General features: G+C 43.9%; 1 protein-coding gene across 1 annotated transcript in view; it reads left to right on the top strand.

The window, feature by feature from the left end:
• The window catches only part of KIAA0319 (KIAA0319 ortholog), a 104,481-nt gene that overhangs the window by 68,600 nt on the left and 11,521 nt on the right, over positions 1–24,360 (top strand). The window contains 9 exon segments of the mRNA XM_005665630.3: positions 3,199–3,427; positions 7,723–7,846; positions 8,487–8,619; positions 10,171–10,319; positions 12,934–13,085; positions 14,944–15,082; positions 16,161–16,214; positions 16,217–16,319; positions 22,201–22,343. Coding sequence (XP_005665687.2) covers positions 3,199–3,427; positions 7,723–7,846; positions 8,487–8,619; positions 10,171–10,319; positions 12,934–13,085; positions 14,944–15,082; positions 16,161–16,214; positions 16,217–16,319; positions 22,201–22,343 — 1,226 coding nt within the window.

The raw sequence follows: 24,360 nt of genomic DNA, 5'->3' as shown, positions 1-24,360 counted from the left end.
CCTTTGGGTAAATACCAAGAAGCAGGATTGTTTAGTAAGAGTATGTTTAGTTTTGTAAGAAATTGCAAAACTGTCTTCCAAAGTGGCTGTACCATTTTGCATTCCCACCAGTAGTAAATGAGAATTCCTATTGCTCCACATCCTTGCCAGCAATTGGTGTTAACCAGAGTTTTAGATTTTGGCCATACTAAAGATGTGTAGTGGCATCTCATTGTGGGTGGTTTTTTTTTGTTTGTTTGTTTGTTTTGCTTTTGTAGAGCCACACCTAAGGCATATAGAAGTTCCCAGGCTAGCAGTTGAATTGGAGCTACAGCTGTTGGCCTACACCACAGCCATAGCTTCGTGGGATCTGAGCCACGTCGGCAACCTACACCACAGTTCACAGCAGCGCCGGATCTCCAACCCACCGAGTGAGGCCAGGGATGGAACCAGCATCCTCATGGATCCTAGTCGGGTTCGTTAACCCCATTGAGCCAAAGGGAACTCCTGGTATCTCATTGTTTTAATTTGCATTTCCCTGAAAACAGATGACAGGGAGCATCTTTTCACGTGATTGTTTGCCATCTGTATCTTCTTTGCTGAGGTACCATGTATTCATTTTTAGTTTACCGCAGTGGTTACCATAACTTGATCCAGAAGAAATATAGGTTTCTAGAGACAAGTAACAATGCAAAGTTTGGAAAGTTTATTTTTATTCTTACAGTAAGAATAATGCATGTTTGCCGTAAAAATAAAAACAGAATGTATCTATAAGCAGAAAGAAGAAAGTGAATAGCTCCCATAATTTCACTGTCTGGAAATAAACACCCTTAACAGTATAGTGCTTATGCTTATGTTTATAGTTCTTTTTTTGCCACACCCATGGCATATGAAGGTTCCCAGGCTAGGGGTCCAATTGTAGCTGTAGCTGCTGGCCTACACCACAGCCACAGCAATGCACAATCCGAGCCACGTCTTTGACCTACACCATAGCTCATGGCAACGCTGGATCCTTTAACCCACTGAACAAGGCCAGGGATGGAACCCACATCCTCATGGATACTAGTCACGTTCCTTACCTCTGAGCCTCAACAGGAACACCTATAGTTCTTTTCTGTACATATATAACCTTTAAAATACTTTTCTTAGATCAAAATGTATAAGATGTTTTACAGGGTACTTTCTGCCTTTTCTTCTAAAATTTAAAAAATTTTGTTTTTCATGTTTAAATTTTATCCATCTAGAGATGATTGTATGTCTACTGTGGTTAGATCCAATTTTATTTCTCCTTATGTGGATAATCAGCCTATTGTCCCACTATTTATGGTCTAGTCTGTTCTTTCCCAATCTGTAAGACCACATCTCTCCTATATCAAGTTTTTGTGTGTAAATGGATCTGGGTGAATCAGAGCTACAGCTGAGCTCTACACCACAGCCAAGGCAATGCCAGATTCTTAACCCACTGAGTGAGGCCAGGGATCAAATCTGCATTCTCACAGACTCTATGTCAGGTTCTTAACCTGCTGAGCCACAATAGGAACTCCTGAGTGAACATTCTTATATTTAAGTTTTGTAGTGCAAGTAAAATTCCTGGGTCAGAGGCCTGTATGTTTTTAAGGAGTTTCATATATGTTGCCAAATTATTACCTACTTATCAGAGGGTTTTGCTAAGGTACATTTGTGGGAACTCTGTATGGTATAAAAGCCTAAGGAGACTTCAGAAAAGTTATTATTAAAAGTCTTTCAGAGATCCCGCTGTGACATAGTGGGTTAAGGATCTCGTGATGTCTCTTCAGCAGCTCAGGTCACTGATGAGGCATGGATTCAATCCCTGGTCTAGTGCAGTGTGTTAAGGATTCGGCATCGCCGCAGCTGTGCAGGCTCAGTCCCTGGCCCAGGGACTTCCATATGCCACTGGTGAGGCCCCCAAAAAGAAAATCTTTCTATAACACCTTACTCATTTACTTATTTATTTACTGGGGTAAAATTTATATACAATGACAAGCGACTTTATGAGGTTCTTTTGATTAATTTTTATTTAATTATTTTCACCCATCTCATTAAGATGGGACTACTGCTATCCCCATTTTACCAGGAAGAAATTTCCCTAAGGGCCCAGAATGTGTGCTGACTCAGCCTGGTTGAGGACGGAGGGACCTTAGGTGTTTGGTCAGAGCGAGAACTGGAGTTTGGATCTTGGTTGTATGGAGTATGTGGTTCAGTGGCCCAGAATACATGGGCCTCCTATACAGGTACCTAATCTACAAATAAGGCCTGTGTTCTTTCCAGAGCTTCATTCTCATATTTCTGTTTTTACCTGTTAAACATGCATCACTGCTCCAAAGTAACACTTTTCCCCCAGAAGGGTGAAGTGACCTTATTTCATTGATCCAGTTGCCACATCACCAATGAGTTTACTACAGGAGGGTCAGTGCAGCTCTCTTTGTTGTTTGTTCATGTAAATTGAGTATCATTTGTAAGTGCTTAATCCTAAAATTGCTTTTCAAGGAGAGTCCTGAAAACCCTTAATATTAAGTCCTCTAGAAAAAGAATGAGAAAATTTTAAAAACTTTGTCGCTGAAAATTCTTGCGTGATTTGCTGTCTCCTCATGCTCAGGCCTGTGGGCAGGACTTAAAGCTGATAGGTCCTGGAATTCCTGTTCTGACGCAGCAGAACCGAATTTGACTAGTATCTGTGAAGATGCAGGTTCGATCCCTGCCCTTGTTCAGTGGGTCAGGGATCCGGCATTGCCATGAGCTGTGGTGTAGGTCCTAGACATGGCTCAGATCCCACATTGCTGTGGCTGTGGGTAGGCCAGCAGCAGCTACAGCTCCTATTCAGCTCCTAGCCTTGGAACTTCTATGTGCCTCAGGTGCAGCCCTGAAAAAAAAAAAAGAAAAAAAAAAAGCAAGCTGATAGCTCCTGAGGCTCAGGTAGCAGAGAGAGTCTTCTGTGTTGGCTGAGGGTAGTTTCTTCATCCAGCATCTCAACAGTAAGAAACCCCTATAAAATAAAACTCTACTGTATGAGTATATTACTAGCTAAAAATAAAGTAAATCAAGAGCAACAAAGAAAAAAATATATGCTCAAGTCTCTGTTCTTTTCTTAGCTTCACCCTCAAATTTCTTTTTATACCCACTCTGGGCAGACTCAGTTGACCACTTGCCTTAAGATTTGGCATATCCAGGCAGTAAAGTAGCTTCCTCTCCTTTTTGTAGATTGACTGTCACAGACTCAGATGGAGCCACAAACTCCACAACAGCAGCCCTCATCGTCCACAGTGCTGTGGACCATCCGCCCATTGCCGATGCAGGACCAAATCAGACCATAACTTTGCCCCAAAATTCCATCACCTTGAATGGAAACCAGAGCAGTGATGACCACCAGATTGTCCTCTACGAGTGGTCCCTGGGCCCCGGAAGTGAGAGCAAAGAGGTGGCCATGCAGGTAAGTTCTCCATCCTGCCTTCAGCCTTTTGTTTGTCTGTCTGCTTGTCCATCTGTCCATTCTCCATCATCCATCTTTTCATTAACATTATTCCCTCCCCCCATCTATCATCTGTATATCTAAAGTATTGGAGCAAGGGGGCAGCTAAATTCAGAAAATATGTTTTATAAAATTGTCTGATATATTATAACCATTAGAAGAGCAGCTCAACTCACAAATCTTCCAAATTTATATCAGTTTCCTTCACCCGCTCTCTGTAAGGCCAGAACAGCAACTAAGTAGGTCCTGTGTTGACAGCTTGACCTTGAAGTTAGTTTGGGAAAAGTCTTACCCTACAGTGCTACAGAAATATTATTTCATTATTAGGAGAAACCTTAGAAATAATCTAATCTAAGCCTCATTTATTGGAAAATCCCTTTTCATTTTGTTATTCCTATTTTTAGAAACTCTGCGTTATCTTTTTTTTTTTTTTTTTTTTTTTGTCTTTTTGTCTTTTTTCTTTTTTAGGGCCGCTCCAACAGCACTTGGAGTTCCCAGGTTAGGGGTTGAATCAGAGCTGTAGCCCACACCAGAGCCACAGCAACGTGGGATCCGAGCTGCATCTGCAACCTACAGCACAGCTCACGGCAACGCCGGATCCTTAACCCACTGAGCAAGGGCAGGGATCAAACCCGCAACCTCATGGTTCTTAGTTGGATTCATTAACCACTGTGCCATCACGGGAACTCCAAACTCTGTGTTATCTTTTCTGGATCCAATGGTCTCTGGTTAAGATCTTTTAGTGTTTATCGTTTGGTTTGTTCAGATCTCTAATATATTTGTCTAAAGACATAATAACCTTGAAACTTTGCTGTGTGTGTAAGCGTTGAGTGTGTGTGAGCTGTTTGCTTTTTCTTCTTTTGGTGATGGCCAGGACTGTTTGTTTCTGTGGCTAACCAGCTTGGTTATCTTTGAAATTGTGTTATTATTTGAGTTCAATGGAAAGAAGATTGTACCTCATGTTGCCACCTTGTTCTCCTCCTTCAAACTCCATTTCACCAACGCAAGGCAAATCTCTCAGTATTTACGATGAAGTCAGACAATCCATGAAGACTGATCTGCTTTACTTTTTGGCATTTCTGGAAAGTGCTTTGCAATCATGATAAGCTAAAAGTGACTTTTTGGGGAACTTAAAAGAGCCATGCACCCTCTAGATGTCCTTGGAGAGTACTTGGTGTAGGGTCCATCTTTACCTAAGGATTGTGGCCAGTGCTATGTTTGCTTCTGTTGTGTTAAGAGTTCTGATGCAGGGATTTCTTGTCGCGGCACAGTGGAAACGAATCCGACTAGGAACCATTAGGTTGTGGGTTCAATCCCTGGCCTCGCTCAGTAGGTTAAGGATCTGGCATTGCTGTGAGCTGTGATGTAGGTCACAGACGTGGCTTGGATCTGGCATGGCTGTGGCTGTGGCATAGGCTGGCAGCTACAGCTCTGATTCGACCCCTAGCCTGGGAACCTCCACGTGCCGAGGGTGCGGCCCTAAAAAGGAAATTAAAAAAAAGAAAAGAATTCTGATGCAGAAGAATATGAGTGTAAAACAGGAAAATGAGGGAGTTCCCATCGTGGCTAATCTGTCAATGAACCTGACTAGGAACCATGAGGTTTCAGGTTCAATCCCTGGCCTCACTCAGTGGGTTAAGGATCCAGCATTGCCATGAGCTGTGGTGTAGGTTGAAGATGCGGTTTGGATCCAGCGTTGCTGTGGCTGTGGTGTAGGGTGGCAGCTACAGCTCCCATTCGACCCCTAGCCTAGGAACCTCCATGTGCCATGGGTGTGGCCCTAAAAAGCAAAAAACAAACAAATAAATAAAACCAGGAAAATGGAATATTGTGTATTTCCTTGGCTAAAAAATGTTCCAAATTTTCTTTCCCTTACTTACTATTAGCCCCGAGCTAATGCCCTAGTACATCCATGTCTAATGGACCACACGTGTCCAAAGGAAGTCACTGGTGCTGGGCCATGGAGGTAACCTTGCTGCTCTTCACACCTGCCTATTTGCTGTAGGCACTCTCAGATTACCACAGTATCCGTGTTCCTGCCTCGAGATTGATGGAGCAAGATGTCAAAAGGGGTGCTGCTTTTTATTAATGGGGGGTGGTGGTGGGAATCACAAAATCAGCCTTTAAACCAGACTCTTTCACACAGGTCTAAAAATTGTCAAGGCAGACTGCAGAGGCTGTGCTCTGTTCTGGAGAAGGTCACTGAAGGTCATTTACGCCTGTGCAGCTCCTGAAGCATATGGCTGCTTTGCCAGGGCACTCAGTGAATTAGTCTGCTTAGTTCCCATTTGCTACAAGATTCTCTTTTATTGTATGCATAAGTGTTCCTGTATATTAGTTTTGAAGCAGGTACTAAGAAACTATACTTTCTCTATACAGCTCTCTATACTAAGAAACTATACTTTCTCTATAAAGCAAAAAGTACTTTATTTATTTATTTATTTATTTATTTTAATTTTTTGTGCATGGTGTGAACGTGTGTTCCAGTTTCACTGATTGACAAGCAGCTGTCCAGTTTTCCCAGCACCACTTAATGAAAAGACTGTCTTTTTCCCATTTTATGTTCTTGCCTCCTTTGTCAAAGATTAATTGACCATAGGTGTCTGTGTTTATCTCTGGGTTCTCTATTCTGTTCCATTGGTCTGTGTGTCTGTTTTGGTACCAGTACCACACTGTCTTGATTACTGTGGCTTTGTAATATTGTCTGAAGTCTGGGAGAGTTATACCTCCTGCTTGGCTTGTATTCCTCAGGATTGCTTTGGTAGTTCTGGGTCTTTAATGGTTCCATATAAATTTTTGGATTATTTGTTCTAGTTCTGTGAAAGATATCCTTGGTAGTTTGATAGGGATTGCATTGAATCTGTAGATTGGTACTTTGCTTTATTGAGTCAAAGTAGAAAATCGCTTTTTTAAAGTTCTTAAAAGAATGCATTTCAAATTTCGGAAGTTCCCCTTATGATAACACAATTGATTTTCTATCAATTTTCTTTTTTAACTTTTCCATTGAAACTTAAAAAAACCACATGCAAATATATTTATCTTGAGACAGTCTTGGAATCTGTGAAAGTAAATAAATTGTAATAGGGCTTAAAATTAAAATCCCTTTCAGGATGCTACGATCTTCAAACATAGGCAGTAGTTAGAAATATTACTAAGAACAGCAGCAACAAAACAAAGGGTGTTAACCTGGAGGCAATAAGCAGTTAACTACTGTATACTCAATTGAAAAAATGCCTTACTGAAAAGTTTGGTTGTCTTAACATTTAAAAAATTTTTTACAGCAAGGGCATACTGTTTAGCCAGGGAACTATCTTTAATATCTTATAATAATCTATAATGGGAAAGAATCTGAACATGAATATAGATATGTGTAAGTGAATCCCTTTACTGTATACCTGAAACATGATAAACATCAGCTACACTTCAGTAAAAATTTAGAAAAAGAACTATGTGGAAAAAAAGGAAAATTCAACTTGAGATAACAAGAAATGGGGAAAAATAATTAAAAATTTATTTTGATTATAAAAGTAATTACATGAATTAATTCCTATGGCTAAAACAACTCAAATCCTGACAAAGTGAAAATACCCCTTGAGCTCATCCAGGACCCTTTATTCAAGATAATTACTTTTATGAGTTTTATGTGTATTTCCAGAATCTTCTTTATGTGCTTGTATATGTATGTAAGTGCATGTAGCAATATCTATCACACTGTATCCATTGTTTGACAACTTCTTTTACTTTATAATATGTCCTTCACACAATTGCACTTTGTCATTTTTCAATCCACTTTATTCTTTTAAACTTCTTTCTTTTCAGCTAGCATCCCATAGTGTATCTTGGTGGGTTTGGCCATTCCCCTGTTGATGAACATTTAAATTATTTCCATTTTTCTTTGCTGTTGTAGGCAATGCCTCAGTCAGCCTCCATGGGCGAGTCTCCGTATTTATACACATGGCCATATCTCTAGTGTAGATACTTAGAAATGCTAGGTTGAAGAGTGTATTAGTTTAACATTTGAATGGATGTTGCCAGATTGGCTTCCAAAAAGGCTGTATTAATTTATATTCCTTCAATAGCATCTGAGGAAATACAATGGACTTTAGATCCCGTTTTCCTGGGACATACACTTTTTTTTTTTTTAAGCAGGATCTGTATTTAGTAAAATCATTGTTTTTTCATTATGTCCTACTAATCACTTGTGCTTCTTTAATCTTATTCTTTTCTTTTTCATTTTTGTATTTGCCATGACTTAGGGAGTAGAGACACCGTACCTTCATTTGTCTGCAATGGAAGAAGGAGATTATACATTTCAGCTGATAGTGACAGATTCTTCAAGGCAACAATCCACGGCTGTGGTCACTGTGATTGTCCAGCCTGGTAGGTGAGATGGGGAAGGGACTGGGCCCCAGAGATTTAAATAGAAATGACTTCTGGCCTTCAGACCAGCCAGATTTGGTGCAAATTCTTGAAGTCTTTGAGCTATCAAGAAATCAGGGTTGCTGGAGCTGAATCTTAATATAGAGCCAGTTTTCTTTTGTGGTTTTCAATTATGTCCTGACTGTGTCTCTTAGCCATGGCACGAGGGACAAAGTGAGAGCCATCCCCAGAGTCCCTTTGGGCTCTGAGGCCTTATCCCTCTCTGCTGCAAAGGTCTCGGGCATTCTTGAAGAGGCTGGTAGTTATGTGTGACTTAACATTCCAATGGCTTGTGACCACACACTGGGGAATTGACGTGTTCCACTCCGTGACTTTTGAGATCTTTTAAAGAAACCGAAGATATGCATATTAGGGAACAGTATTTCTTGCTGTCTATAACCTCAGCCTCAGACTCAGAATATGCAACTCCTGGCTCAGCTAGGTGACTGCAGTGTTTCGCCCCAGGATTCCCAACAGACAGGGCATGCTCTAGCAGCTGCCCGATCTGAATATGAGTAATTGGCTTAAATCAAGAAACCAGGGGATGGCAGACTTCATGCAAGGAGCTAAATACTTCTTCACATCATTTCTATAATTCTAGAGAACAACAGGCCTCCGGTGGCTGTGGCCGGCCCAGATAAGGAGCTGGTCTTCCCGGTGGAAAGCACCACCCTGGATGGGAGCCAGAGCAGTGATGACCATGGCATTGTTTTCTACCACTGGGAGCACCTCAGGTAGTCAGCCCATCCCATCACTGAGTGCTGGGTTCACACCCTGGCTGAGTGCTAGCATTACCCCTTCTCTGGAGGGTCTAAACAAAACAGTTACTTTGAGATTGTTGAAGAGGTGGGACTTAAGCACGTTTTCCAAAGTGGCAGAGCACTCTGATTGAATTCTATATCAGGTGTGGATGGAAAGAAGGACACTCCCTGACAGTACAGGAAGGAGAGGCCAGGGCAAGTGGACAGGACCTTCTTGGTGTGAGGTGAGCCTGTCCACACTCGCTCAGACCACCTGCAGTGACTGTGGAGAGCTGAAGTGCAGAGTTCCAGGGGATTCCTGTGTCCTCCAGCATTTTCTTTACGCTTTACATGCCTAACTTCATGGAGTCCTAGATCATCTTTCTGGAGTGGTAAATAATATTATCCCCATTTTAAAGGTGAAGAGACTGAGGCTTGCAGAGATGAGTGAGGTCACAGGGCCCGTGGTTGCCTGGACAGTAAAGAAGGAGCTGGGACTCAACCCTGGGTCTTTCTGACTCAAAGCCCATAGTTGTCATGATTCTGCTGTAATTCCTTTCTTAAGCGATCAATTACCTGGTTCATACTCTCCACCTCTGTACTCTCCCAGAAGATAGCTGAGGATTTCAGTTGATTTTATACAAAGAATAAGAGTAGTTTTTCTTAGTAGTAGTACTAATAAGAGTAGTTGCTAAAACTCTCATTTCTAAGAACAAATCGTTTCACTGACAGCTCAATTAAAAAACAAACAAACAAAAAAAACAGGAGTTCCCGTTGTGGCACAGTGGTTAATGAATCCGACTAGGAACCATGAGGTTGCGGGTTTGATCCCTAGCCTTGCTCAGTGGGTTAAGGATCCGGTGTTGCCGTGAGCTGTGGTGTAGGTTGCAGACACGGCTCAGATCCTGCGTTGCTGTGGCTCTGGTGTAGGCCGGTGGCTACAGCTCCAATTGGACCCCTAGCCTGGGAACTTCCATATGCCGTGAGGGCAGCCCTAGAAAAGGCAAAAGACAAAAAAAAAAACAACCCAAAAAACAAAACACAACAAATCTTCTTTCCAGGAATCAACCACCCTCTGTTCTGAACAGGCTTTAGCTTATGGCTGTTACAAGGAACGAGAGAATAAAAATGAACAAAAAGTTATCTTAGATTTCTCTAGATGGGAGTTCCCATTGTGGCTCAGCAGGTTAAGAACCTGACTAGCATCTGTGAGGACGCAGGTTTGATCCCTGGTTTTGCACAGTGGATTAAGGATCCGGCATTGCTGACACCTGTGGTGTGGGTTGCAGATACGGTTCAGGATCTGGCATTGCTGTGGCTGTGGTGTAGGCCGGCCGCTGAAGCTCCTATTCAACCCCTAGGCTGGGAACTTCCATATGCCATGGGTGTGGCCCTTAAAAAAAAAAAAAAAAAGAAGGAAGCATTCTCTAGATGGTATATCTTATTGCTGTAAAAAGAAGCATTTATAAGGACACAAACAACAGGCCTGCCATCATCAGGGCCCCACGCCCCCTGCCTTTTGTTAATGACTGTCCTGTTTCATAGAGGTCCCAGCGCAGTGGAGATGGAAAACATGGACCAGGCTATAGCCACTGTCAGCGGCCTTCAGGTGGGTACCTACCACTTCCGTTTAACAGTGAAAGACCAGGAGGGACTGAGCAGCACGACCACCCTCACCGTGGCCGTGAAGAAGGGTGAGTGGGGGCAGAGGGTGGGTGGACCTGCCAGTGGAGGGGCCGGGCCCCTTCTGCTCTTCAGTCTCATAGACCCTAAGCCAGGCCTTGGTTATCTGGAAGTGTTAGTATTTGCTTATTGGTTCACAGCAGATGCTGAACTCTGCTGAGCTGTTTCCAGCCACCTTCTGCAGGCACACAGCCTTTCCTTTCGTGTGTGGAGTGTGCCTTCTCTCCCTCTGTGACCACTCACCACTAAAGCCCCGTGTCCTAGTGACCACACGAGGCTTTGCTTTCTCTCTTCCTTGGGAAGCAAAGAGCAGAGATGTTTTCAAGTTCCATGTTGTTTCTCGCTGTGAACTGCGTGGCCTAGTCTTCAGCCATCTCCCTTTAGGTCCTTGTCACTTGGTCTTTTCCCTTTGACGGTGAGCTGCTTGAAGACCCTTATTTAAGCTATTTCTTCTCCTCCGTGGGGGGCAGTGCTAGATTCATGGCAAATCACAGATGTTGCTTGCTTCAGTGCAGGTGTGGTTATGATGTGTTGACGCTCAGAGGTGTAAAAGAGCATGGCTGGATGGGAAGGTCCAGTTGGGGAATATGAACCAGCAAGAGTGTCCGTACACTCGGGAGGGTGGCTGAGCCTGAGGCAGAAGCTCGGCCATGAAGGGCGGCATGTGGTGTGTCGTGCCGAGGCGTTTGGACTTTATCTGCCGGGCAATTGGAAGAGGCTGAAGCAATTTTGTCAGCAAAGTGACATCGATTTGAGTTTTTTCTAAAGTTTTATTGTGGAAGTTTTCAACCACATAGAAAAGTAGAGAGAATAACTCTTTTTCTTTCTTTTTTTTTTCTTTTTACGGCCGCATCCACAGCAGGTGGAGGTTCCCAGGCTAGGGGTCCAATCGGAGCTGTGGCTGCCAGCCTACACCACAGCCACAGCAATGCTAGATCCAAGCCGCATCTGTGACCTACACCATAGCTCACGGCAACGCCGGATCCTTAACCCACTGAGCGAGGCCAGGGATCGAACTTGCAACCTCATGGTTTCTAGTCAGATTCGTTTCGGCTGTGCCACGGGGGAACTCCAAGAGAATAGCTTTAATGGCCTATCATATACCCATCACCCACCTTCAACAGTTATCAGCCTTTTGCCAATCTTCTTTCATCTCTCAGTTCGTATTTTCCTTTATCTTGGTTGAGGCATTTTAAAGCAAACTATAGCATCATGCCATTTTACTGAAAGATTTGGAGGGAGACTAGATAAGCAAGCATTTGAATAAGAGAAAGCATAAGCCCTATTCAAGGCCAACACAGGGAGACTAGGGGAAAAAAGAGGGATTGGAAAGACATTTGAGAGCTCGAATAATCAGGACTTGGTAACTAAATGGGTCTGAAGGAAAGAAGATGATGTCTATGGTGGCACCTAAATTTTGACCTCAGCATGCGCATGGATGATGGCACAATGATCTGAACTCGGGTTCACAAGGGGGGCAGCAGGAGACATGGGGGAGGGGTTATATTCAGATGGGGCTATGCTGAATTTGTGGTGAAGGGGTGTCTGGCTGGGGTGCCTTGGGGAGCATCACGACTGGGATCCAGAGGACAGGGGACATGTGCATAAAAGGGAATGCCTGGCTTAAGTTCCTGGTTTAAAAGGTAGGGTCTAGATAGCGTTTTTTACAGGACTTTGGGACTTACACATGTTATTGCCAGGCTATTTCTATTCTTTCAGCCTTTCCCTATATTGACAATGGAACGAAGCCTCCTCAACCCCAGATTCTCCCCACTGCCCTGAGTCCTCCCCAAAAGGGAGTGGAATGGACAAAATGGACAAGCTAGAAATGGCACTGCTCCAATCTCTAGTGTCTTTTCTCAGGATGAAAGTGGCCAGTGGCCAATGGGGTGTTAAGTACCCCGTTGGATCAGTATTTAACTGTCCTCACCCATTTTCTGTTGCTTGACTTATTTCTAGGGGGTAGTCTCGAGGGGTCCAGTTGAGTCCCAGGATGCCATCTTAACAACCCCCTCTGCCTCATCACATTCTCATCCCCAAACTGGGGCTCCGTCTCATGGTCTCCCCACCATATCCCACTGCGGCCAGATTCTACCTGCCCCTCTTCTCCTGAGGCTATTGTATCAGAAACGACTCTTAGATTCTTCACTGTATTCAACACCCTGTAGGAGCATCAAAGTCTAATCATTGTTGACTCAAGGTCTTTATTTTACTTAGGCAAGCAAGATCTGGCACTACTAGACACAGAAATGTTTCTGTGGCCAGATAGTGTGACCAGTACAAAATGATCCAGAGTATATTTTAAACCAAAATATTTTTACTTTCCCAACCCCACACATAAATAAGGTCACTCTTTTCTTTTTTTGAAAAGAGAAAAACTGTAATAGTAGAAAACTGCCCAAAAGTGTATAGGCTGCCAAGTTACAACTGGTTAAGTGCAAAGAGAGCTTCCTGAAAGTCTGTGTATTATCTTATGGGTATTTCAGGCAGAAAATAATGCTTTCTAGAGACTGTAAATCTACCTACCTGCAAGATGGTACAAGTCAGGGAAATTTTATGACATACTTGTCTCACAAGTGTTTTAAATCAATTTCTTTGCTTTCATTTTTGCTATATTTGACTTAGAAAATAATAGTCCTCCCAGAGCCCAGGCTGGTGGCAGACATGTTCTTGTGCTTCCCAATAATTCCATTACTTTGGATGGTTCAAGGTCTACTGATGACCAAGGAATTGTGTCCTATCTGTGGATCCGGGACGGCCAGAGTCCAGCAGCTGGAGTGAGTACTTGAAGGGAATTGCCCCTGAACCACACTGTCCGTTCATCTAGATTATTTTGCTATGACCACCATAGCTAAACGCCACAGACTGGCTGGCTTAAACAATAGCCCTTTATATTATACCAGTTCCAGAGGCTGGGAAGTCCAAGACCAAGTTAACTCATGGTGAGAGCTCTCTTCTTAACTCTCAGACAGCTGCCTTCTTGCTGTGTCCTCACATGGGAGAGAGGTAGGGGGCGGGGATAAGGAGGTTGGGAAGGGGCTCTTTGGTATCTCCTCTTATAAGGACATTAATCCTATGGGATCAGGACTCCACCCATATCATCTCCTATTTAACCTTAATCATCTCTTAATAGACCGAATCTCAAATAGAGTCACATTGAGGGGTTAGGGCTTCAAATATGAGGGGACATGGTTAAGTCCCTAGCAATGTCTCCGTTATGACCTCATCTTCCTGTCCATGTTCCCCACTAATGTGTTTATGTTTCCAGGTTTCTTCTGAGGGCTGGAGGCAGGAGGCTGCTGTTCAATTTATACAAATCTAAAGCCCTTTCTGGCTTTTTCCCTGCTCATATTTTGCATAGGGTAGGAAGCCGTAGCCTGGAGGGACTTTGAATCCAAGTCTCCCATGGGGCTCATTCTGCTTCTCAGTTTTCCCATCGTTCCTATTTTGATCCAAGTGGATTCTTCCCTTTTCCTCAACACTCTACCAGATAGGCCAATAGATGGAGGATTGCTATTCCCATGTCATGGAGACAGAAAATGAGATACAGAGATGGGAAGTGACTTGGCCAAGGTCAACTAACTAATCCTTAGTCAAACCAGATAGACCTAGGTTTTGAGTTCCTGGCAGGCATTTTTCCCTATTAGATCACTCTGCCTCTTAAGCTGTAAATTTAGGTATATCTTCATTCCTGCTGTTGCTAAGGACTTGAGAGATGCAAACTTATTCTTGGAGATGTACCAAAGGAGTGGTCCCACAGAAATAACTGAAAATGCTTTAACTTTCAAAAATACCTCCGGAGGGAATACTGTTGAGCCAGATGGTGGATTAGCTTCTAAGTGTGAGTCTAAGGCTCCCTCATCAGAGCACTTGCATAGCACCCTCTTCCTTTTTTTCTTTTTGCTTTTCAGGGCCACCACCTGAGGCATATGGAGGTTCCCCGGCTAGGGGTCAAACTGGAGCTGCACCTGCTGGCCTACTCCACAGCCACAGCGACACGGGATCCAAGCTGTGTCTGCGACCTACACCACAACTCATGGCAACCCTGGATCCTTAACCCACTGAGTGAGGCCAGGGATCAAACCCACATCCTCATGGAAACTAGTTGGGTTTGTTTCCACTGCGCCACAATGGGAATTCCCCACCTTCTTCTGTTAGCATGTTCAGAACAGGTGTCTGGAAGATTCTTCTGGAATTCTTTAAGCATAGATGTCTCTCCTCACCCTCTTGGGTCTTCTGAGAAGGTGAACATGATCCACCACGAAAATCCTAGATAAGAGCATTCCAAAACTATGTTTGAAAGTAAGACCCAGAAAAATCTTCGGAGAGGGTGCTTCCCTCTCCAGCCCTCATTTCAATGGTTTCCCTCTGTGGGATGGAGTTTGGTAATTCCTGGAGGGCCCAAGGGAAGCTCTGCTCGGGAATAACTGAGAACTGGGCCTCCTGGAGCTTTAAAAGTGGAAGGCAGGCTGAGGATTAACCAGATTTCAGCTAACCCACTGCCCTGCTTCCTCTTCAGCCTGGCCCCTAGCATCCTGCGTACGTGAAACAGATAAGACTCTGAGGTTTGGGATCAACAGAGGCCCAGACCTTGGGAACTGTGAGTATTGAGTCAAGAACCGTGTCGTTTCTCAGGATGTCATTGGTGGCTCTGACCACAGCGCAGCCCTGCAGCTCACCAACCTGGTGGAGGGGGTCTACACTTTCCGCCTGCGAGTGGCCGATGGGCAGGGAGCCTCGGACACGGACACGGCCACGGTGGAAGTGCGGCCAGGTGTGCTCATGGGCTTCTCTGAGCGGGGTGGTCAGCCTTTGGGGCACTATGCAGGTGACAGTGGGACCTGGCGTGAGAGGCCTCCTGTGGCTGCAGCTCTTTGGGGTTTTTCTCTGCCCTTTGTTTTCTGTCCCCAAACAGATCCAGCCTCCTAACTTATCAGGGAGGATTGGATCTGGCAGCAGGACTCCCTTGTCCCTTTGGTTTTCCTACCAGAAGACAAAGACCTAACGTGAGGGGGCTGCAAGGGCTCCGTTCCTGAGAGTGTGAGGGAGGGCAGCTCCAGTGAGGTGGCCATGCTGCCCCCCAGCACCAACTGGGCAGGGCCCGCCTCTCTCCGAGACTAAGATCCCTCCCAGGCCTGGGGACGTGTGTGAGGTGTGAATTCTGGACAAACCCAGAAGGTGACTAGGCATGCTTAATGATCATCTGGAGAACATATGGGGTTCCCACTGTGGTGCAGGGGGTTAAGGATCTGGTGTTGCCACAGCTGTGGCATAGCTCACAGCTGCAGCTGGGATTTGATCCCTGACCTGGGAACTTCCCTATGTTACAGGGGTGGCTGAAAAAAATAATAGGCAACAAACCGATATAAAATAAAAGTGCTCACAGATACTGGCACCTGTGCATTTGGCAGAATTGATCTGAGCCCTAAAACCCAAATGTAGAAATTTCTCAGGGGTCATTTTATTTTATTTATTCAAAAAAATTTTTTTGTCTTTTTGCTTTTCTAGGGCTGCACCCACAGCATATGGAGGTTCCCAGGCTACGGGTCCAATCAGAGCTGTAGCCGCCGGCCCATGCCACAGCCACAGCAACACGGGATCCAAGCCGCATCTGCAACCTACACAGCAGGTCACGGCTCACAGCAACGCCAGATCCTTAACCCACTGAGCGAGGCCAGGGATTGAAGCCACAACCTCATGGTTCCTAGTCAGATTCGTTAACCACACTGAGCCACGATGGAAACTCCAGGGGGGTCATTTTAAATGCTAGCTCTTAGGCAGGCCTAATGCCTTATATTTCAAATTAAGCCTGAGATTTCAAGAGGAAAGCCTGTGACTTCTCGTTTCCCCAGACCCTAAGAAGAGTGGCCTGGTGGAGCTGATCCTGCAGGTTGGCGTCGGGCAGCTGACGAGCAGCAGAAGGACACCCTGGTGAGGCAGCTGGCGGTGCTGCTGGATGTGCTGGACTCAGACATCAAGGTTCAGAGGATTCAGGCCCACTCGGACCTCAGGTGTGAGCTGCAGGCAGTCCAGGCTAAAGCTGCTCGTTTTCTCTTTGTACATGTGTTTATCCCATTCCTATGCCCCACCCCACTTTTTTTTTTTTTCTCAAAGGAGAGCAGTAGGGACAGTATCATTCCAGGTTCTTTCCACAAATCTCAGTAAATGTTTGTTGATTGAGAATGTTCTGATTGAAGGAGTTAGAGAATTTCAGAGGGAGCCGGGTCTTAGTTCTGGTATCATCAAAAGGCGTGCAAATGGTCTGGGGCACACACGGGGACGTGTCACAACCAGACTGTGTCCCACCTCATGTTCATGGGGCAGAGACTTCTCTCCGTGTGAGAGGAGCTTGGTTACCACTGCCATCTTCTGGGAGTCTCTGAGGTTCAACCTCTGCCTTGATTTCTTTTTTCTTTTTTTTTTTTTTTTTTGTCTTTTGTCTTTTTTTGTTGTTGTTGTTGTTGTTGCTATATCTTGGGCTGCTCCCGCAGCATGTGGAGGTTCCCAGGCTAGGGGTCCAATCGGAGCTGTAGCCACCGGCCTACGCCAGAGCCACAGCAACACGGGATCCGAGCCACGTCTGCAACCTACACCACAGCTCACGGCAACGCCGGATCGTTAACCCCCTGAGCAAGGGCAGGGACCGAACCCGCAACCTCATGGTTCCTAGTCGGATTCGTTAACCACTGCGCCACGACGGGAACTCCTGCCTTGATTTCTTATGCGATTTATAATTCAGATTGGGTTTTTTTTTTTTTAAGTGTCTTATTCAAGATGTGAACAGTAGAGTGGGGGCAAAACATTGTAAATCAACTATAATTTTTTAGAAAAATTTAAAAAATGATAGCATGGGATGGGGAGAGAAAGCAAGAATTTGGGAATGAAACCTACATTTGCCAGTTGTTGCCAGTTATTCTGTTTAGGTTTGTTTTTCAGATAGCTGACATTTACTTAGAAAAATACGAAATGAAAAATACTAGTTTTTTAAATATAACTCTTTCTAAAGTGTATCATACATTGCCTTCACTTATAAAATATCAAGCACTGAACTAAGCATATGTCTGAAAAGCAATAAAATGAAAAGTTGCCTTTTTTTTTTTTGCTTCTTTTTAGGGCTAAACCTGCCATGTATGGCAGTTACCAGGCTAGGGGTCGAATTGGAACTCCAGCTGGTGGCCTATGCCACAGCCATAGCAACACAAGATCCAAGCCATGTCTGTGACCTACGCTGAGCTTGTGGCAACGTCAGATCCTTAACCCACTGAGTGAGCCCAGGGATCAAACCCACATACTCATGGATACTAGTCAGGTTCTTAACCTGCTGAGTCACAACAGGAACTCCTGAAAGGTTGCCTCTTTGAAAGACCAATGAAATTGATACTCTTTTAGCTAGAATGACCAAGAAAAAAAGAGAGAAGACTCAAATTGCTAAAATCTGGAACGAAAGGGGCTATCACGACGGACCTTATGGAAATGAGAAGCTTTAGACTATAAACAATTATATGTCAACAAATTATTAACCTTGATGAAATGGACAAAATCCTAGAAAGACACAACTACAAAAACTGACTCAAGAAGAAATAAAACATTTTAACAGACTTAGAACAAATGAAGAGATTGAATCAGTAATCAAAAATCCTCCCAGAAAGCCTGAGACCAGATGGCTTCCCTGGTGAATTCTACAAAATATTCAAAGACATAACACCACTTTCACAAGCTCTCTCAAAAAAATAGAAGAGGAAGGAAGACTTCCCAGCTCATTCTGTGACGTCAAAACTATTCAAAGATATCACAGCCAGAAAATTACAGACCAATATCCCTTGTGCACAGAGAAGCAAAACTTTTCAACAAAATGCTATCAAAATATATCTAGCAGCATATTTTTTTTTCTTTTTATGGCCAAACCTCTGGCATATGGAATTTCCTGGGCCAAGGGTTGAATTGGAGCTGCAGCTATGGCCTACACCACAGCCCCAGCAACACTGGATCTGAGCCACACCTGAGACCTACCAACCTACACTGTAGCTTGCGGTAACCCCAGATCCTTAATCCACTGAGCGGGGCCGGGATCACACCCACAGCCTCACGGACACTGTGTCAGGCTCTTAACCTGCTGAGCTGCAATGGGAATGCTAACATTTTTTTAAATTTATTTACTGATTTTATTGAGCTATAGTTGACATATAACATTGCATGAGATTAAGGTGTTCAACAGGTTAATTTTGTACTTTTTGTGTGTGTGTGTATGTGTGTGTCTTTTTTTGTCTTTTTAGGACCGCACCCGAGGCATATGGAGGTTCCCAGACTAGGAGTTGAATCGGAGCTGTAGCCACCAGCCTGCGCCAGAGCCACAGCAACATGGGATCTGAGCCACGTCTGCGACCTGCAGCATAGCTCACAGCAACGCCAGATCCTTAACCCACTGAGCATGGTCAGGGATTGAACTGGCAACCTCATGGCTCCTAGTTGGATTCGTTTCCTCTGCGCCATGACGGGAATTCCCCTGATTTTGTAAATTTGTGTTATTGCAATATGATTACCACCATAGCGTTAGCTAACACCTCTATCTCATCACATAATTATCATTTCCTTTTTGTGGTGGGAAAAAATTCAGAACTAATCTCCTAGCAACCTTGAAGTTTATAATACGGTATTATTGTCTGTAATCACTATGCAGTGTATTAGAGTTTTAGGACTTACTTATCTATTGGTTGCAAGTTTGTAGCTTTCCACATCTCCCCAGGTCTTCACTCCCAATCCCTCAACCCTGGTAACCACCGTTCTACTCCCCATTTTTATGAGTTCGGCTTATTTATTTATTTTTATGACTCTTCCTGTGGCATATGGAAGTCCCCAGTCTAGGGTTAGAATCAGAGCTAGAGCTGCTGGCCTGCACCACAGCCACAGCAACACCAGGTCCAAGCTGCATCCACTACCTACGTCACAGCTTGCCGCATCCTTAACCTACTGAGCAAAGCCAGCAATTGAACCTGCGTCCTCACAAACGCTATGTTAGGTTCTTAATCTGCTGAGCCACAACAGGAACTCCAAGTTCCTCTCGTTGAGATTCTACATATAATTGATATGCAGTGTTTGTCTTTCTCTGTCTGACTTATCTCACTTAGCATCATGTCCTCAAGGTCCATCCATGTAGTCACAGAGGGCAGAATTGCCTTCTTTCTCACGGCTGAAAAACATTCCATTGTGTGTATATACCACATTTTTCTTATCCATTCATCTGTTGATGGACTCTTAAATTGTTTCTATTTCTTGACTATTGTGAATAATGCTGCAGTAAACATGGGACTGCATTTATCTCTTTGATTTCCTATTTTCATTTCCTTTGGACATATGCCCAGGAGTGGAATTGCTGGATCCATCCAGCAACTTTTTTTTTTTTTGGCCATCCTGGAGCATATGGAGTTCCTGGGCCAGGGGTAAGATCCTAGCCACAGATGCAAACAAAGTCGCAGCTTCAGCAACGCCAGATCCTTAAGCCGCTGTGTGCAGCTAGGGATCAAACCTGCATCCCAGCACTCCCAAGATGCTGCCGATCCCACTGCACCACAGTGGAAGCTCCCATCCAGCAACATATTAAAAGGATTATATACCATGGCCAAGTGGGATTTATCCTAGGAATGCAAGGGTGAGTCCGACATGTGAAAATCAATAAGTATAGGAAACCATATTAATACAGGCCAAAAACCATATGATCATCTAAATAGACACAAAGCATTTTGACAAAATTTTCATGATGAGAACTCTTGTAGGTTGACTTGTGTCTCCCAAAAAGGTATGTTCAAGACTTAACCCCTGGTACCTGGGAATGTGACCTTATTTGGAAACAGTCATTGCAGGTGGAATTAGTTATTCTATACTCCAGTATAGAATACTGGAGTAGGGTGGACCCTTAATCCAACGTGACCGTGTCCTTATAAGAAGAGAAGAGACACCGAGACAGACACACAGGGAGACCACCATGTGATGCTGGAGGCAGAGATTGGAGTAATGTGTCTACAAGCCTTAGAATGCTAAGGCTTGCTGGCAACCCCGGAAGCTAAGAGAAAGGCATGGGATGGATTTTTCCCTAGAGCCGTTCAGAGAGAGAATGGTCCTGCCAACACTTTGATTTTGTAATTCTAGTCTCTAATACTGTGGGAGGAGAATAAATTTCTGGCGTGTTAAGCCACCCAGTTTGTGGTACTTCTTGATGGCACCAATTTGGAAACAAATGCAGATTTGTTTTGTTTGTTTGTTTGTTTTTGCTTTTTGTCTTTTTACCTTTTCTAGGTCCGCTCCTGTGGCTTATGGAGGTTTTCAGGGTAGGGGTCTAATCAGAGCTGCAGCCACCAGCCTATGCCAGAGCCACAGCAACGCAGGATCCGAGCCACGTCTGCAACCTATACCACAGCTCATGGCAACGCCGGATCCTTAACCCACTGAGCAAGGCCAGGGATTGGACCTGCGACCTCATGGTTCCTAGTCGGATTCATTAACCACTGCGCCACGACAGGAACTCCCACAAATGCAGATTTGAATAGAAATTTCCCCAAAAAAGATATACAAATGGCCACTAAGCACATGAAAAGATGCTCAACACCAGTAGCTATTAGGGAAATGCAAATCAAAAGTCTCTTCACATGCACTAGGATGGCTAAAATCCAAAAGATAGACCATAAAAAGGATTGGCAAATATCACACACTGTTGGTAGGAATGTAAAATGGTGGCGCCACTGTAGAAAACAGGTTGTCAGTTCCTCGAAACAGTAAACGTAGAGTTATCATTCAACCCAGTAACTCCACTGCTGGGTATATACCCGAGAGAAATGATAAACATGTGTCCATACAAAATCTGGTATGTGAGCATTCACAGTGGTGTTTGTATAGCCAAAAAGTATATACAATCTGGAGTTCCTGCCGTGGCTCAGTGGAAAAGAATCTGACTAGCATCCGTGAGGACACAGGTTCAGTCCCTGGCCTCACTCAGTGGGTTAAGGATCCAGTATTGCTGTGAGCTGTGGTATAGGTCACACACATGGCTTGGATCTGGCATTGCTGTGGCTGTGGTGTAGACCGGCATCTACAGCTTCAATTTGACCCCTAGCCTGGGAACCTCCATATGCCATGGGTGCGGCCCTAAAATTAAAAAAAAAAAAAAAGTATATGCAATCCAAATGTCATCAACTGATGAGTGAGTAAGTAAAATGAGATATATTCATATGATTGAATAATATTTGGCTATTCAAAGGAAGGGGAAATACTGATACATGCCACAACAACTTTGAGGAACTTTAAAGTCATTATGCTAAGCGAAAAAAGCCAGACACAAGATTCCTCACATATATTCCATTTATATCAAAAGCCCAGAATAGTCAAACCCTCAGAGGCAGAAAGTAGATCAGCAGTTGTCAGGAGCTGTGGGGCACGGAGGTGGCTGCTAATGCATGTGGGGTTTTTCCTGTGACGATGGAAATTTTCTGGAGTTAGATGGCAGTGATTGTTGCACAACTTTGTGAGTAGACGAAAGCTCACTGAATCACACACATTAGAAGAGTGACTTTCATTGTGGGTATATCTCCACAAAAAGGTAAAGATGTGTCTGAGAGTTAATCATTCTGTGTGTGGTTGTATCTGTTCCCACGCATGTCCACTTTGCTCCTTTTATCTCAAGGTCTGTCATCATCAGTTGAACTATGGGACCAAAAGAGCCTTTATTTGTGCATAGAAACTGATCTGTTCCTTGGCCCAGAGGGTACGCCCTGTGTCCTTGCTGAGCCACAGAGCTGTGACAGTCTCCCTCCTCAGCTCCGCTTGTCAGATGGCTGGGGTGGATGCGGCGTGTTTGTCACCATCTGACCATGTGGCTGTCCTCTCTCTCTGTTTCCTCTGCAGCACCGTGATTGTGTTTTATGTACAGAGCGGGCCCCCTTTCCAGGTCCTCAAAGCTGCAGAAGTGGCCCGCAATCTGCACAGGCGGCTCTCAAAGGAAAAGGCTGATTTCTTGCTTTTCAAAGTCTTGAGGATTGACACGGCAGGTATGTCCCCTACCGAAATATTGTTTTAGAGTTCAAGGAATGTAAACATCTCTTTGTTGTATGTTCAGAATTGGATTGCACCGGACTAATCCCATCCAACTAAATGCAATGAGTCTTAATAGAAACGTAACTACCCACTGAGGTTAAAATAAGAGATTTCTTGGAAGAGGTGAAATATGATTTAGTTCCAACATGTAAGGACCATGGCCAGGTCTCATCATCTTTTTTGACTTAAGAGGGAATGAAGTTTAATATTTAATTATCTTTCTAATTTCTTTACGTCAATCCCTAAGGGAATATTCTAAAAGAATCAGATTTGCTAATCATGGCTGCATTTTACTGGCATAGAAAGAGGACATGTGGGATTTGCTTTGCATTTATGCCTTCAGTCGGTTTCCTGCAATACATTTTTTCCAACTTTATTTTGGTGGGAAACTGGAGAGAAACAACAGTCATGGTCATTTTTCTTTTGTTTTGTTTTTTGAGCTGCACCTGTGGCATGTAGAAGTTCCCAGGCCAGGGATCAGATCGGAGCTGCAGCTGCAGGCCTACATCACAGCCACAGCAACATGGGATCCAAGCCACATCTGGGACCTATCACAGCTTGTGGCAACACCAGGTCTTAACCCACTGAACAAGGCCAGGCATCAAACCCACATCCTCTTGGATACTAGTCAGATTCTTAATCCTCTGAGCCACAATGGGAACTCCTATCATAGTCAATATTTAAAACTATATTCTCAGATACTGGTCATTGTCAGAATTTTCATACTTAAACAATGGTGTTAAAGACACATAAGTGTTATTGGCCAGAAAAGCTGTGTTTATATCATTTGTTGACCGTCATGCCTTAGGTCGTGATGATGGTGGTGGCCTGTAGACTACTGACAATTTAAGATCGCTTTTAAGTGCCTTCCAGCTGTGCCTCTTTTCTTAGCTCCTTATTTGCCACCTCTTCCTGTTACCATGTGGTCTTATCCCAGGTCTTTGTCCCCACTGTATGAGAAACATGAGTCCCTTATGTCAAGGTGGTCATTTCAATAGACACTGGGGATGATGAGAGAGTTACTAGGTCCATGTTACTATTGGGGTAGTAAAACTTAATTTGTTCCACATATATACCTATCCACGATTGACTTTCTCTGTTATATGGAATAATTTTTTTTTGTTTGTTTGTTTTTTTAGGACTGCGTTGCAACATATGGAGGTTTCCAGGCTAGAAGTCACATTGGAGCTGCATTTGACCAATGCCACAGCCACAGCAATGCCAAATCTGAGCTGCATCTGCAACCTACACCACAGCTCATGTCAATGCTAGATCCTTAACCCACTGAGCGAGGCCAGGGATTGAACCATTGTCCTCCTGGATACTAGTCAGATTTGTTTCTGCTGAGCCACGACGGAAACTCCTAAATTAATTTTTTAAATACCTCCTTTATTTCTAGCTACAAAAGTAACATTTATTTATTGTAGGAAATTTGGAATATCCAGGAAGAGGAAAAATTTGAACAATTCTCTAGATTCAAGAGTCTAGAATTCCCACCATTCCAAGATAACTTTTGTTCATATTTTGATGTTTTTCCTTCCAATTCCCCCACCATTAGAAAACTTAATACAACCAGGATAATTTGATATACATTATTAAATCTTTTTAACCTCAAGTCACATTATGGTCACTTTCTCAATCTTTTAAAATCTATCCCTTAATAATATATTCTTGGCCATACATTACTCCACCTTGGATATGTCCCACAATTTATATAACCAAGTGTCTACACAGACTATCATGTTGATTTTAAATAATGCTGCAATGTGGGAGTTCCCGTTGTGGCTCAGAGGGTTGAGAACCAGACATAGTATCTGTGAGGATGTAGGTTCAATCCCTGGCCTCACTCAGGGGGTTAAGGATCCATCATTGCCACAAGCTGTGGTGTAGACTCAGTTCCAGCATTGCTGTGGCTGTGGCGTAGACTGGCAGCTGCAGCTCCCATTCGACCCCTAGCCTGGGAACCTACAT

This window comes from Sus scrofa, chromosome 7, assembly GCF_000003025.6.
Source record: "Sus scrofa isolate TJ Tabasco breed Duroc chromosome 7, Sscrofa11.1, whole genome shotgun sequence".
Taxonomy (NCBI): domain Eukaryota; kingdom Metazoa; phylum Chordata; class Mammalia; order Artiodactyla; family Suidae; genus Sus; species Sus scrofa.
Note: the sequence above shows the minus strand (reverse complement) of the source record. Positions and strands in the feature narration are given on the sequence as shown.